Source organism: Squalius cephalus (assembly GCF_949319135.1).
Source record: "Squalius cephalus genome assembly, chromosome: 9".
In the NCBI taxonomy this organism is placed as follows: domain Eukaryota; kingdom Metazoa; phylum Chordata; class Actinopteri; order Cypriniformes; family Leuciscidae; genus Squalius; species Squalius cephalus.
Window position 1 is genome coordinate 9,535,193 of NC_137130.1, and position 17,136 is coordinate 9,552,328.

The following is a 17,136-nucleotide window of genomic DNA, read 5'->3' on the forward strand; positions in this document are numbered from 1 at the left end:
TGGCAGCACGAACACAGACCTTAATGTTCCGGTGTAATTTTGTCAAAGGTTTAAAGCTACAATATGTAATTTTTTTCGCCGCCAGGGGTCGCTAACCTTTTACAATAACAAAGGTGTAGATTCACGACGCAGTGATAAGCGGAATAATGGAACTTGCCGTCATGCTGATTGATCTAATAATTTTTATGGATGAGTGAAAACATTGATGTTTTTTAACATGACTGTGTTATGAAGCAGGGCGCGATCCCTAATATGAGACCCATATGAGCGCCACACGTGAGTCCCGCGTAGCCTATATAAAGGAATAAGGACATTTCATTCTACCGAACTACCCGCAAGTGCTGAATTACTGCTCACACTGGTCAGTTTATTTGACAAATTAAACTTGTGAGGTAATGCTTCATTTGGTCTACACTATCATAATAAACAGCATTTGAGTGTTTTGAAAGTTATAATGTTATTCAATGTGTGTTAGTTTGTTGGCTACATGAGACTAGCAGTAAGCTAGATCAACATTAGAATAACATACTGATCATATTCTAACATTTCATCATGTTGGGCTATATAACATTGATTTGTTTTATGTACATTTGCTTATGTACAAACTTGCTCACGAAGTTTGCTGCGAAGCTCTCGGCATCTCGAAAACGCCACGCTAGTAGACAAGTCTGCTTGTCATGATCCATGATGTTTGAACGAAACAACAGTGTGCCGCTAAACGTCACCCAGTTGTCCACATCTGTCGCCATGGTTACTATGGCAGTATGGGTGGAAACCAGGGATAACGCGGATATTGCGTCATTGACAGGCGACAAGGGATGGGCACTATTTAAAATTGTGAATTTCTTGGAATTTACAAATTCTTGGAAATATTTAGGATAATGTAAGTACATAATTGAAATAAATAAACACTTTGCAAGTGGTTTTTGGATATTTTGATGCAAAATTCTTACATATTGTACCTTTAATAGACACAGGTGAATCATTGTCATAGGAATGCGATCGAGATCTTTTTAACAATTAATGGTCCAGCTCTAGATACAGATTCATTTTCAGTTTCTAACATATTCCGCGCGCTTGAGTCTGTCAGTATAGACTTCTGAAGGATCCCAGCTTCGGAAACAAGTGGATGGTTTATTTTAATGGCGTCCCAGATCGCTTCAGAGGATGATATGTTTGTTCGGAGAATTTGACTGCAGATTGATTTGTAAACGAGGCACAGTGTAATAGAGAGTTCGCAACAACTTTTGTTAAAAGATGAGGCAGCCAATATTTGACCATTTTAAAATTGTAATGCCTGCTCGGCTGTTTGTCGGTCGGTATCTGCATCACCATTGAAAAAGCTATGCTGGTCAACCACTAATCTTTTAAATTTGTTCAGCTTGGTGCAGTGCATTCTGGTCTTAGGTGTTTTAGGAAGCAGCATAATTAAGATTCCATGACACTTAGTAAGACAGCTCACTAGGCTTTGGAACACAACAGCTGTGTACTAGTAGGAAAATTTAGATTGATTGGGCTTGCATAAGCTTGATTTGTTTTGTTGATCTGATTCGAGCAAAGGAGCGAACGAGATCTGGTTAGCTCTAGTGCTTAGCACCACCATTCTTGATTGCTTCGGTTATGTGGACAGGAACAGCTGGAGCACCTCCGAGGACTAATTTTCACATCACATTCGATCTGTGATTCATTGGTCCCTTTTACCATTGGCATCTGTGTCTGATTTGTCAACTGCGAGATAGATGCAGTTGCTGAGAGGTTTTAGCTTACTAATATCACTCTTTAACCACATGGAGTGTCTTATTTTGCTGGAGGTGATGAATGCACACCTCCCCTTTATTAGTATGGGTAACACACACACACACACACACACACACACACACACACGCATGTATGTGTCGTCTGCGAATGAGACACTTTGGCATTATTGGATTTTCTCTTTTTGAGATTAGAAGCTGTGCGCCGACCTAAACAAAATCATTTACATCCAATGGGAGCGTGAAGAGACTGTGGGCTTGTTTGGGGTGTGTGGGGTGGCTCATGAATCCAAATGAAATTTTATGGACCAGTGGACCTCTTAATTGCCCCCCAGGTGTTATCTGTGCTAAAGCTTAATCTCAACATACATCCCTCTCGACTTTCTTTCATTTCCACCTCTCTTTCCCTAACAGCCAACAGGGACAAATGATCCGACGAGGGGCCGTCACATACTGCTTGCCAAACAGATCCTTTTCGGGTTTGTCCTAGGCCTTAACGTCTCGCTCATCTGATCGTTTTGCATACTAAGTGAGTTGCACTGTTTAAACGAGGTCATAATCTGCAAACGCTTGAGTATTTTGATGCCCTGTCCCTAATGCCACCCTCAAATGTCCTACGCTTTGGCATAAGACGTGCAGACCTGGCGGGCACTAGTCAGCAAGACCATATGGGTTATAATAGCGTACACATTTGTGACACACTTTAACTTGCTTTGGCATAATTATAGTAAATAAATGACGCCTCTTATGTTCCCCAGGGTTGCATTTCTTTGATCATAAATGGTTAAAAATAACATTGTGAAATATTACAATTTAAAATAACCTTTTTCTATTTGAATATATCTGTTATTATTTTAATTTTCAGCATCCATTACTTCAATTTTCAGTGTCATAAGATACTAACTCCTTCAGAATTCATTCTAGTATGCTGATTTGGTGCTCAAGAAACATTTCTTCTTCTTCTTCTTCTTCTTCTTCTTCTTCTTCTTCTTCTTCTGAAGAATTATTTAATTATGAATTATTTAATTATTAATACAAATTAATAATTATTATTATTGAAAACAGTTGTGCTGCTTAATATTTTGGTGGAAACAAGGATTCTTTGATGAATGGAAAGTTCAAAAGAACAGCACCTGGTTGTAGCAGAATTTTTTTAAATAACAAGCATCTTTACTGTCGCTTTTGATCAATTTAATGCTTCCTTGGTGAATAAAAGTTTTTTTTTTTTTTTTACTAAAATTATGCTTTATATTAATAAACCTTGATGGTTGCAAACAGGTACGCAGGACACAGATAACTACAGAACGGGAAAAAGTCCCATGAACAGCTGTAGCAAACAAAATCCCATTTATTTAAACAGAAACGCTTCTTTTTCATGATTTATAATAAACGAATATTAGGAATTTTGCCAGCTACAGCAGTGTGCGGGAAAATCATCTTGATTTCATTACTTGGGAGATTCATAGCAATTCTAAAAATTAAAGATTTTGTTTACTTGCAGTATTATAAATACAAAAGTTCTTCAAGAAGAACATTCCATCACAATTACAAGTAATATCTCTGGCTGATTTTTAGCCAATCAACTCTTTCCCCGCCTGCATTTTTTTTTTTTTTTACAAAAATTGCTAATTGTGTGAATATCTGAACATGCAATATATCAAAAGAAAGAACAGAGCCTCTTTTTTAAACAAGTAGACAAAGACTTTTTTTTATCAACACTTGAATGTGAGTAAATATCATAAAAAAGCAACATTTTGGGCAAAAATCTGAGAAAATCTTGTTTTTGTCAAAGACTACATCCAGACTGGATTCAGAACTATGATCAAAACATAGATGGAGTAGATCGAGTCCATCAACACCCCTAAAGCTTCCCAGTCCTATAGCTCGTCCTGGGTCGACATTTCATTGACTTTTGGTGAAATGGCACTGTAAGGGACCAAGCAGTCAAGGGCAAAGAATGCAGGATTTCCAAATAAAGAAAACTATTTATTAAATACAAAATTACAAATTAAATATTTTAAAAACTGTACAAAATAAAGTCAGGTCTGGGCCCATAATAAGGGTCAACTGAACAGAACCAAACTTAACAGTAATCAAACCAAAATAACAAAACAACATGGCCTCTCAAATGACACACATGGGGAACTTATATACACAAAGGACTAGTCCATTACACATACACAGGGAACACCACAAACATCACTTAAAACAATTACAATAAATAAAGTAATTCACTTCAGAAATATCAAGAAATGGGTCATAAAGTAATTTACCCAAATAAGTATAGTCAACAAAATATAAATAGAATTATCATAAACAAACAAACATACAATTAATCAATCATGCACCCCCCAGCTAATTGGCAGCATGGATTAGCCCAACAGAACAAAATGCCGGCAACTGACGCCAGCCGGTCCTTTATTGGAACGGACCTCCACCGGAGCGCAGCGTCCCAGGCAGCGCCAAACCTCCACTCTTCCCACATAAGCAACTTAAACTCAAAAGAAATAAACGTTAACAGTATACCAATAATAACTAGAAAGTGTACACCCAAACTAGTAATTTATGGCATGAAACAAATTGAAAATAAAACCGTGAAAATGAACCAAATCTGTGTCTGTCATTATTATGAAATATGTATCTAGTGTGATCTGTAACCAAGGTATCTGCAACAAATATTTAATCACTAAACATAATAAGTAAACCACAGAGGAAGGACGCATGTATGTTTTCAGTTACCGTCCTTTTGTGTGGCCGCATCGTTGGCCATCACAGGCACAAAGGGGGTATTTTGTGAGCTCCTTTATAAGTCACAAAATGACAAAAGGGACATCTTTTATTTGTGCATTTCTTTGAAGTTCACAAAACAAATCCACAAAGTGCACCATTTTGTGAGGCATATTTATTTCAGGTTGGTTGAAGCACCAACTTTTCTGTGTGCATAATGCATTAGCAGGCTTAACAGAAAAACATCTAGAGGATACACAGTATGTCCTTGAACATGTTTTCTTTTCAATAAAGTGTACTTTGCATAAACTATACCTATGTCTGTGTTTCCCAGAAATATGCTTGGCCTGCGGCCGGTGGATTATGCACTGACTCCAGAAATGCAGGAGGTCCTAAGAATGGCCCCGGAAGCTTTAACAACCACCCTGAGGCCCCGCGCCAGCCTCAATAAGGTACACGACCCGAACCCTCCGCACAAACAAATAGACACACTGAAAACAAACAGACCAAAATTGCTGGTATTTTGCACTTTATCTTGTATGTTGCTTTTAGACTGTATCTGTCAAGAGCATAAATGCAAATGAAGTGTGTGGTATAGTTTATTTGTATTCTTGCAGGCTGCAGGGAGACGTGTGCGGGAGACGGGTCCAGTGGTTCTGATTGGCAGTCAGCTGACGCAGACTCAGCAGAAGCAGCTCGCCAAAGCCGCTCAACTCCTTGGAGGAAAACAAGTGAAGTCCTTTTCAAGTGCAGGTACATCTCCTTTGAGTTTTGTGTAAAGGAATGAGTGGGCGCCGGTGTATCATAGTATGAGTCATTTTATATCAGAGTAATGGTATAAAAAAGTTTGGGTTTGGTAAAACATTTTTAATGCTGTCTTTATTCTCACCATGGCTGCAATTATTTGATCAAAAATGCAGTCAAAACAGTTATTTAAATTGTAATAATATTTCACAATATTACTGTTTTTTAATTTATATTACAATTTAATTTTTGTGATGGAAAAGCTGCATTTTCTGCATCATTGCTCCAGTCTTCAGTGTCACATGATGAAATCATTGTAATATGCTGATTTGCTGCTCAAGAAACATTTCTTATTACATTATTATTAATGTTGAAAAGTTGTTCTGCTTAATTTTTGTGGAAACCGTGATAAAAAGAAAGTTCAAGAAAACAACATTTATTTGAGATATAAATATTTTGTAACCTTAAAAATGAATTTACTGTCATTTTTGACCAATTCATTGCATCCTTGCTGAATAAAAGTATTTGTGTCTTTCATAAAAAATTTCATAAAAAAATACTTTATGTCTTTACTTATGAAAACAAAATAACACATGAAGACAAAACAGCTTAATATTATTTAACATCAGTTGCAAACAAAATACTCAAAACAGCAAAATTATTATTGACTATCATTATTTGACTAAATTCTGATTGGAAGAACCACATTCAAAGCCTTTGTAAAATAGCTTTTAATACATTTTGTGAAGCTGAAAATGTTATTTCAAGTCCAGCATAGTCTAATATCTGTGTTAAAACAATGGACCAATCAAATTAACATGGTGACAGAATAAGCTTATTTACATATGCATAAGCATGTGAGTGTTTATATTACCAATGGTGTAGGATAGTTTATGTGCTAAAAAATCATCGAAACAGATTTTTTGACATGCTAATTTTGCTTCATATAATCATTTAATACATATTATCATGAAATATGTGCCATTTAATCAGAATAAATTTTAAATTTAATTGCACGTCAGGTCTTAATATTTTTTTTGTGTCTGCTGAGGATAGAACTATTCTAACACCTCGTGGACAGCTCAGCCCTTGGAGACGACAACAATGAAACATTTTCTGAGCAGTGAAATGAAGTGTCTCTTCTTTCTTTGCCTTTCTTCCATCACATAGAAGAGCATTACAAGGCATCCAGCTGGAGCAAAAGAGGGATATTATGAAATCATACATTATAAAACCAGCACTTTCAGTGACAAATGTAGCTCTCGCAGAGTCTTTCGACTCCTCCAGAAATCGCACCAACAGACAAACAATGTGCAATGTCTCATCTTCTAAGCAATCAAAGTTGAAACAGAGTAGAATTAAAGTAATTGAAGTGGTTTCTCATAGGCTGCACATAGCTGAACAAGGGCAAAATGCAATTTTCTCGAAGAATGTAGGCTATGCGTTTGTCACACAACAAAGAGGGGAGCTTTGTGTTTTCTAGAATTAAAATGATCCCTAGGGCTTGGCGAAGTGTAGCATACTACTTCTATATTAGGTGCTTCTATGTAGTGTCTTTGTTTTTCTGATACATCTATTAACTTTATGCAACTGTTATATCTGTTAAACATATTTTATTAGATTGTCCTGGACTTATTTAATACAAGTAGAATGCTCTTTTATGAAGTTACCTCACTTAAGGACTTATTTAGTAAGATTATGCATGAAAAGGTTTTGGATTTTTTTTATCATATGTTAATTGAAAAAAACTCTTGTATAATATGACTTGCTGTTTTTTTTGTTTTGTTTTTTTTTTCTTTGTATTTATATGATATTTGTATTTTTGTAATTTAATTTTTTCCATGAAAATAGCTTTGAATGCTGACATGGCACTAAATAAAACAATCTGAATCTGATACATATATTGTGTGCAATGTTGTACATCAAATGTTTTAAAACTATAACTATATGAAAAACAGTTTGGTAAATTAAATAAAACTCAAAATTAAAATATTTATGGAGCCCTTAAAGGAACATGGTGATGGAATAAAAAATATGAGATGGGAGAAAAAAATGTCAATGCTTTTGCTTTCCCTTGCAAAACTTGTTAGCTCGCAAAGAACTCAAAAGTTTCTCAACACAAAAGCATTGACATTTTCATCTCTTTTTTTTTCATCACCATGTCCCTTTGATTTAACTTTTTTTTAAGACAGCATGAACAACAATAAAACAATTTTTTGTGTGTAACTGAAATAAGTTTGAGTTGAAGTACTAAACCTGAATTAAAAATAAATTGAAGATAAATAGAAATAAAAAACTAATACAAATGATAACAGCACATAAAATTACTAAAAACTGAAACTATAAAAATAAAAGCTATTTCAAAATATTAATACTATAATAGTGTATATATATAATAGATACTACTAAAATAACACTGAGAGTAACAAAGACAACTACCTGGTTAATCAACAACTTAACTGGCAGTATTTTAATTTCACACTGCTTTTCAAATAATCATAATGCCACATCTGATGATCATGAATGAATTCAAGTGAGCTTTAGACATAACCATAACCAACAATGATTACAATGCTTAGTTCTCAATAGAAATGAATACAGATGTAATATATTACCATATTACTAGTCATATATTTGTTTATTTCTTGTGATTAATTGCTTCACTCTTTGATTAAATGTCTCTCCAGTCACCCATGTGGTTGTACCAGATGTTCCCATCATGCCCTCTACCCTGACCACACTGCAGGGAGTCCTCAACGGCTGCTGGATGCTCCGTTTCAGCTGTAAGTGCACAGTAATGAGTCAAAGCTTTAGATAAGATAGTTTATGTTTAGTTTAAGTTTGCATGAATATTAGTACTATTCAAATGTCTCTATCTGAACTCTTACAATATAATATAACTTATAATACAGTCCCCAAAGTAATAGGGTTACTTGCGCCTACTAACGTCCAGATTTGCAAACATGCGTTTTGGTGAGCATTTACTCTGTGTTGTTCTTGATGAGCAAAGTCTATTTCGATTGGACAAACCATATGTTTGGAAATGGTTTTCTATTCCATTTAATGCAGCTATAAATTTAGCATGTGGTCTTTTTCTCGTGAATTAATCAGCGATGGATATTTCCATACGATTTCTCACATCTTCAGTTTAATAGTGAAAATCAATAGACTGGGTTGAATAGTTTGAAGCCATGCCCATTCATTTAGTTCTGATTCAAGTAATCCCTTCCTTTTTTGAGTCTGCCTTCTGTGCTGAATTCATTTCACTCTATGTGTGAGCAACATCAGTAGTGCACGGCCGTTCTCGCATGCAGCCTAGAGGGATCATTGCTGGTGAGGTGTTTGTTCTCCAAGCTATCTATTTTTTGATTTTTGTTATTGTTAACATATTTGCTATCCATTTTTAAAATCCAGCCCACAATAGACAACACCTTTTGAGGGCAGTTTTACGGCATTATCTATCAGTTCTCCCTATAGATACGAACAGTTGTAAAAGCCTTGTGGTGGAAATGTTACTTGCTGGATATTAGAAATGCTTGATGCATCATGATTTAAATCTATAGTGTTTCAAGTGCTCCAGATTCACTTTTTCACATTCACCTAATTTAAAGCATTTCTAACCTGCTCTAGTTATTATGCAAATCTCTAATAAGGTAAGACTGGGTTAACGAAAGGGACATGACTGAATGCATTACATATGTAAAAACTATTGTCAGCTACACACTAAAACTCTAAAGCTTTATTATCATTATTATTAATTATAAATATTACTTATAATATTGAATAGTAGTGATATAAGAATCATATTTAGAATAAAAATGGAAATGTTGTAAGAATGGAAAAGCTTTTTTATATAACAATATTTTCATATAATTGTATTGCTATTATCATTTCATAATTATTCATAATATATTAATTATAATATTATTGAAGTGATAAGAATACAAATCTGAATAAGAATAATAATGGAAATATTGTAATGCATTACAGAATAAAGCTTATTTTTTCGATTTTGCATAACAATACTTTTAAATAATAATAATAATAATAATAATATTATATTATTATAATTATTATCATTATATTATTATATAATTCAGTATTTATTTAAATAATACTGTTATTTAATCAATGTTTTCATATAATAGTTTAATATAATTATTATTATTAATAAAAATATTACAATGTTTTCAACTTTGCACTGAAAAGAACTTCGCTTTGAGTATATCAGGCATTGAGTTCTCTTGTATATTACATGTGCTGGAGTGCAAGCATCAGCAATAAGTTGGTGGTTGCAATTCATTTAACGGCCACCGGTGTCGCTAATAACAAGGATTTAATAACAAGGGTTTCTGAATTCTACATATAGCTCCTTAAAATTGGAGACTTTGTTTTTTTACCCTTCAATCTTTGCAGCAGTACCATGAGATGTTGCATTTTTATTATATTGCCATTTAAATGACATCGCAATGCGATTTTTGTACGACATTAATTAATGTCTTAAATGGAGGAATGAGTGAGTGTACATCATTCAGTTTAGCTATCTGTCTGTGCCACACTGTATGAGCTCTTGATGTTCTGCCTGAGCTTTTCTGTATGGGTCTCCATGGCTCACTGTATCACGGTTCAGTGCCCATGAGTGTGTGAGCTGCCAGCGCCATGATCCACAGCCACCCACCGCACACACGCATGCTGAGCTTCGATGTCTCCCATCATTGTGAATCTAATTAGCTAATATGCTAATGGCTCTTTGGTGCTCGGCTAACAACCTGGCCCTATCGTCCAGAGAGAGAGTCGGATTAACCCTGGGATGTAACATTCTCACCGCCACCACCCTCACAGGGACCCGGGAAATGAACACCATAATTAAAGAGGCAGAGGAAGTGCAATTACAGCTTATGATTACTGTGGAGGTTTCTGAGTGTGCCTGCGCTCGTTCCTATAGGTGTTTTGAGACTATGGGCTTGGCTGGTTATAGAGATAGCGATACACATTGACTCTTTGGATGCAGGAATACTAATCCTGCTAATGGCTCAGTGGCACACTTCCACAACGGAATGCAAAGTTTTAATCTAAAGTGGGTTATTCCATTACGATAAGAGACTACAGTGGGATGTGGACAAAAATGGTTGGTTACCCCTCCAATTTGATTTTCGTTCCTGGCCCATTTCCACTTGGTATTGCGTTTTTTTTTATTTTTTTATTTTATTTTATATTACTATTATTGTGTACTAAAATAGTAAGAAAATATTTAATGAACAACATTTTGATAGACTGAATTCAAATTAAAAGGGTTGAAAAGCAAACTTAAGGTCATGCTTATTTTATGTTAATAATAATGTTAAAAAATTCTATAAATAATTTTACAATTCCGAGGTTCCTGGCTGTCCAGGAAGGAGTTATGGATGACGAACCTAGCTGAATGGAGAAGTTGTAATGAAGTGTTGGGTTGGCTGAGATCACATGCTGTTCTGTCTTTGCAAGGGTGAGTTGAAGGTGGTGGTCCGTCATTCAGCAAGAAATGTCTGTCATGCAGACTGAGATGCGGGCAGCTACCATCGGATCATCTGGCTGTAATGAACGGTAGAGTTGTATGTCCTCAGCATAGGAAAAGCCAGGTTTCTGAATGACAGATCCTAGTGATGTCTGTTATGGCTGGCTCACGTACCACAACATAAAAGAGGCAAACAACAAATTCTTCAAACATTAAACCAATTTATTTATAAAACAAGAAAACAATTGGTAGATATAGATGGAGAAGAGAAGTGGTCCAAGCACTGAGCCCTGAGGCACCCCAGTAGCTAGATGCAACTTGGACCACTCACCCTTCAAAGACAACCTGAAGGACCTACTTGAGAGGTAAGGCTTGAACCACTGGAGTGAGATTCCCATGAGGGTTGACAGGAGGATCTGGTGGTTAACCATGTCAAAAGAAGCAGACAGATCCAGCAAGATGAGTACTAATGATTTGGAAGCTGCTTTTGCCAGTCGCAGAGCTTCAATAACCGAGAGCAAGGCAGTCTCGGTTGATTGGCCGCTTTTGAAACCAGACTGGTTGTTGTCCAGAAGGTTGTTCTGTGTGAGAAATTTAGAGACTTGCTTGAACGCGACTTGCTCAATTGTCTTAGCAATGAATGGAAGAAGGCATATTGGTCTGTAGTTTTCTAAAAGTGCTGGATTTAGAGTGGGTTTTTTAACCCTTAAACAGGCAAGAGTGGAAAATGATCAATAAAAAGTAATTTCATGTCACTTTATCATCTGAACTTCACAAAACATATCCAAAGAAATTTTTTAAATATTTGATATAGTTTGGATTTTATGAGTTGTATCTCCTAGGTTACATTGCCCTATTATGGTATAAAAAAGCCAGTCATCAATATTTCTATGATTTATTTGTTGCAAATAAATTTAATATGCTAAATATATTGCATGTATGATATTTCTAAGTGTCCTAAAATTGATGCATACACATTTCTTGTGTTTTGTCTTCAACCTCAGGGCAACTCTAGCCCTTGAGGTCCACTGTCCTGCAGGGTTGATCACCCCTGTTCTACAATAAAATTAGCCATGTGAAACCCTGTAGTAAAAATGCAAAGATGGAGTTAACTGAGCTTAATAATGTCAGTGTTATCTGTGAAATATTAACATTTTGCACAATTGTTTAACCCAAAATACATAAATTGAGAAGGGGGACTGTGTACAGGGGGCCTATAGGGATCTTCCCTATAGGGCCACGGTCCTGGAACAAGATTTCTGCTGATGATCAAAAAAAATTAGCACATAAAATTTGAACCAAGTCATGTGACCCACAAACAGACTCAACTATGATAATGATAACAGAACTGGATGAAAAATTCTTTCTCATGCATCCTACAAGAGATTAAAGAGTATGTATCCTGTGGTGCATGTTGCCTGTTTAGGGGTTAAGCAGTGGGGTTATCTGAGCCTGCTTAAATGCTGTGGGAAAGGTACCAGTGTGAAGTGCAGGTACAACAGAAGAAGAAATGGCTTGAAGCAGATGAGTGGGGATAGGATCAAGCGGACAAAAAGTAGGGTGATTGGAAAGGATGAGTTTGGAGACTCCTTCCCCCGAGAGCAGAGAAGAGGATGGTGTGTTTGCTGTTAATATGTGTTTGTCAGTTTGTGGTGTGGAGATTTGGCCACTTGTTGTTGTCTTTAATGAATAGAAAGTACAAAAGAACAGCATTTATTTGAAACAGAAACATTATTAACATTTTGTAACATTATAAATGTCATCTTTACTGTTAAAATGCATTTCAAAAATAAATCTTACTCACCTTTTAAATGTGTATGTGTACATATATAATTTTTAATATATATTCGTTTTAATTTGTTTAAAATACAGCTTTTTTAATTTTATATAAATATTTATATATGAATACACACTCACACACACACACACACACACACACACACTGTATATTTATAAATATTATTCAAATAAAGGCAAATGGCAAACTCTTATAACCCTGTTTCAATATAAAGGCATAAAAGACAGCCTTTCAGTTAGAGAAGCCAATGAGGGATCGAGCTAGCGTCTTTGCTCTTCTCTTAAACTGCTTCATAAATATTTTTAGATGCTCTACAAGGTGCTCATTTATTCCCCTTGTCCTTTTTCTGTCATTCTCATTGGAACAACCGACAATAGCTGCCTGTTACTCTAGAGCTCTTCAGTCAAGAAAGAGCCATTTCAGCCAGACGTACAACTAGGGCAAACTGAGCAGAACGCTATCAAATAGTTGTAAACAAGTTCAGCAGGCGAAAAAGGCTTGTGATGGAGGATTTGTTTTTTTATATATGTGTGAAGCAGAAGCTGTTTTTTTTTTTTTTTTTTGGGACAGCCTTGTGCAACCGAGAGATCACTTGTAGTATATTGTGCTGAAGACGTTTTGTGAAGAATTTTACCTGACAGAAATGAATAAGAGAGAAAATGAGAGATCATCGCCTCTAGCTGTGCGTCTCCTGCCCTGAAGATCTTGTCCTGCTCTGTTACTTTTCCCAAGTAAAAGTTGTAAAATACAGCATAAGACTTGCAGAATTTAAGTGCACGTTGCATCACTGCTGTTGTACATATTTGCCTTGAAACTTTTACACTTAGAAGTTCACCCGAAAAATGAAAAATCTGTCTTTATTTTCTCACCCTTGTGCTTTTTTTCTTCCCCCGTCAAACAAAAAAGGGAGCAGCTTTTTTCCATTTGACTGTCATTCTTCAAAACAGACCAAAAACACATTAAAATAACTATAATAAATGTATTAGCCACTATATTTTAAGTATTATGTAGCCATACAATATCTTTGTGTGAGGATTTTTTATTTCAAAATAACTCATTATATATTCCACAAAAGAAAAAAAATAGCATAAAGGTTTAAAATGACATGAGATGACAGAATTTTCATTGTTGGTCAACTATCCATTTAAAATGCTGATGTATTGCTGCTAAGTTGATCTGTAGTGTTTCGCTCTCTTTTCCAGGGGTGTGTTGTAGCCTTCAGGCAGGCAGCTGGGTCGGGGAGAGCGAGTACGAGGCAGGTGATGGCCCCCTGCGTGCCCGTGCGAACAGAGGCAGCCTGGTGAGTGACAGGCCGACATGTGAAGGGTCTAACAGTTATCGACACATTTTCCTCTCCAGAGAGGAGGAATAATGGCTGAGTGAAACCCTCTCCTGGTCCTGTTCTTTAATGGTCTCTCATTGTCAATCTGCCATGTTGATCTGTTCTCCTCAGGCTGGCTTGGCTTTTATTACTGACTGTGCTATGGATTGTGGCTTGTTTAGAAAGCCATACACTTCCTCGAGGACAGGGAATTCAAAGGGAGTCAGCACACTTTCTGAGAGGACTGTGCATTGTGAGACAATATAGGGCACTGGTGATCTCCCTAGGCCACTGTGTACTGCTTAAATGCAATGCAGCAAAGAAGCCAAGCTTGCTGTTCTGCTCCGATTGCTAAGAAGACTCGTGACGCAGTTTAATAGGAGCACCTTTGCAGTCATTTAACATGAAAAACGCAGGGTTTTGGATGCGTGGTAGGACGAGGTGATATTTTCACTGTACATACTTGATTATTTTGATGGTTATGTAAAATTAAGCAACATTTGTAAACATCAAAATGGCTTTACATTCTATTTGTCCATGATGGTTTCTGAAGGCCAGCTGCGGAAGCATTCCTTGTCTAATTACTTGCGATTTATTATGTTCGTATTAAGATGTTTTAATTGCACTTGTGATTCAAACTTCAGTAGCAAAAATGCTGCTTGTTAGGGCAAGTTTGAATAAATTCAGATTCAAACTCTGATTTAATGATTTTGCATCATCACTTGAAAATTATCACAGAAGGTATTGAATATTTTGGTAAAAATATGTGGGTAATTATGAAAGTTTATTACTGTAAATTGTTATATTGGTGCATATATATATATATATATATATATATATATATATATATATATATATATATATATATATATATATATATATATATATATATATATATAATGAAGAGTTCAGATGCAAAAGCCTCTAAGTGCCATCTGAAATTTTCTCCTAGAATGATAATTTTTATCAAGCTTGTATATTTAAATTCAATATTTTCACTTAAATGGCAATGAAGATTACCTATTCATTGTCATTTAAGTGAAATTACTGAACTTAAATATACGAGCTTGATAAAAATGATCATTCTATGAGAAAATTTCAGATGGCATTTAGGCTTTTGCATCTGAACTCTTCATATATATATATATATATATATATATATATATATGCACCAATATAACACCAATATAACAATTTACAGTAATATATACATATAGCCTATATATATATATATATATATATATATATATATATATATATATATATATATATATATATATATATATATATATATATATATATATATGATATGATATGATATGATGTATATAATATCATAACAATACATACACTACAAACCAAAAGTTTGGGATTTTATTAATGTTTTTTAAAGAAATCTAGTGCTCACCAAGCACTACATTTTAACATTTATTTGAAAAAAATTTCAATAAATTGGATTTAAATTTTTCAATAAAATCAACTATTTGAACCAATTTTAGTATGTAATTTATCCATGTGATGGTAAAGCTGAATTTCAGTGTCACATGGTCCTTCAGAAATCATTCTAAATTGCCGATTTGGCAGGTTTGTGGAAACCATGATTTTTTTTTCAAGATTTTTTGATGAATAGAACGTTTTTTCAAATATACATTTATTTCAAGTATATATATTTTTTTGTAAGTGTAAAAGTCTTTTGTGTCACTTTTGATCAATTTAATTCATCCTTGCTGTATAAAATGATGAATTTCTTAAAAAAAACAAAAAAACCTTGCAGGAAAAGCAGATGGAAAGAATGTGTTCCATTTGATGAATTGTGCAGTTTTTTTGTGTGAAATTGCAAGTGTGTCCTGGTTATCGTGCAACTGTAATGACCTGAGACAAGCATGTTGACCTCTCAACAAGTGTGTGGCAGTGACCCACATCTTACAGGCATCTTACAGCTCCCCTGAGCTGGCATTGTCCCAGAACCATCCAGACCATACCAGAGCAGAAGCCTGTCACTTAACCCCAGATGACCTGCCAGATACTTTCATTAATGGCAGAGAGAGTGGCTCAGACTTTCACTGAACCATAATGTAGCATTTTTTTACACCTGCTTTATCTCTTTGTGGCAGGTAGTTAGTTACCCTTTTAGTTATGAAGTGCTCTATTTTAAGGGTTTCTGTGGTCATTTAATAATCAGGGAAATTTGTATAAAATTCCCTGAAATTTGAATCAAATTTTTAATTAGTTAGAAACTTCTCTATAAAAGTTAAAAAATTCTGATCAGGACTGGAAAAGTCTTGGAAATGTATTGGTCAAAAATGAAGACCAGTGTTCATGCATCCCCTTTAAAAATGCAAATATTTCTGTCTGAATTGTGACTTGGCAGTTTGCACACTTCAGAGACATTGAGCTTTGTTGCTCGTGGGAATTGTGGGTTCAAATCTGGCGTGTTTTTTGACCCAGTCAGCTTTCTCCCTCTTTTTTCCAATAATTTCCTGTCACTTCCACTATCAAAATGTCAAAGGCTCAACAAAATGCCAATAATTACAATGCAGGCCATTTTAGGATGTCTTAAAATATTACTAAGGTTTTTTGTTGATGCTTTAGGTACTAAATTGTTCTCCTTTTCTCATACATCTTTAGCTGCCTCCACTCTTTGATGGCTGCTTCTTCTACATGCTGGGCTCCTTCCTCAAACCGCCTAAACATGAGCTCCTTCAGTTAGTGAAAGCTGGAGGAGGTCAGCTTCTGAATCGCCAGCCCAAGCATGACAGTGATGTCACGCAAACCCTGAGCGCTGCGGCCTACCATGCTCAGCCGGGTTCAGACCAGATTCTCTGTACCCAGTATATCTTATATGATCCTCAGAACTCCTACAAACCCCAGAAGGTCCGGATAGGTAAGGTGTGGTCGGCTCCATCCACATGGCTTCTGGACTGCATAGCTGCCTTCCAGCTCCTGCCTGTGCCGGAGCCCTAGACAACATATCCTTGCTGTACAACTGTGTTTCAACTTCATGACATCCAATAAAACCTATTATCTGTATAAAAGAAATGAGTTTTTATTGGTATCTGAAGATAGAGACATCATAATTGCTCTGTTTTCATCAAGCCTTTGTATGCGAGGCAAAATAAAGGATCTGACTATCCCCTGAAGATTCAAGTCACGTGGCAAATCTCTCGAGAAAGTATTTGCACGCTTTTTAGAGTCTATTGTGCTCGTTCTTTTTTTCTCTGTCAAATTATGCCATCCGAAAGCTAGAAAAAATTTAAATGTTTGCCATTGTTAGGATACGACCTATTTGGAGATGCTT

The 17,136-nt window shown here is 35.5% G+C and overlaps 1 protein-coding gene across 2 annotated transcripts in view; it reads left to right on the forward strand.

Moving 5' to 3' along the window:
• Window positions 1–16,869, forward strand: part of bard1 (BRCA1 associated RING domain 1) — a 30,732-nt gene extending 13,863 nt beyond the window's left edge. The window contains exons 6-10 of one of the 2 annotated variants that reach the window (XM_079882029.1): window positions 4,816–4,933; window positions 5,099–5,234; window positions 7,913–8,008; window positions 13,700–13,817; window positions 16,467–16,869. In XM_079882029.1, the coding sequence (XP_079738155.1) occupies window positions 4,816–4,933; window positions 5,099–5,234; window positions 7,913–8,008; window positions 13,700–13,817; window positions 16,467–16,548 (550 nt within the window). In that variant the 3' untranslated portion in view covers window positions 16,549–16,869. The remainder of the gene's footprint in view (window positions 1–4,815; window positions 4,934–5,098; window positions 5,235–7,912; window positions 8,009–13,699; window positions 13,818–16,466) is intronic. The other variant, XM_079882028.1, reaches the window with a different exon arrangement.
• The last annotated feature ends 267 nt before the right edge of the window (window positions 16,870–17,136 follow it).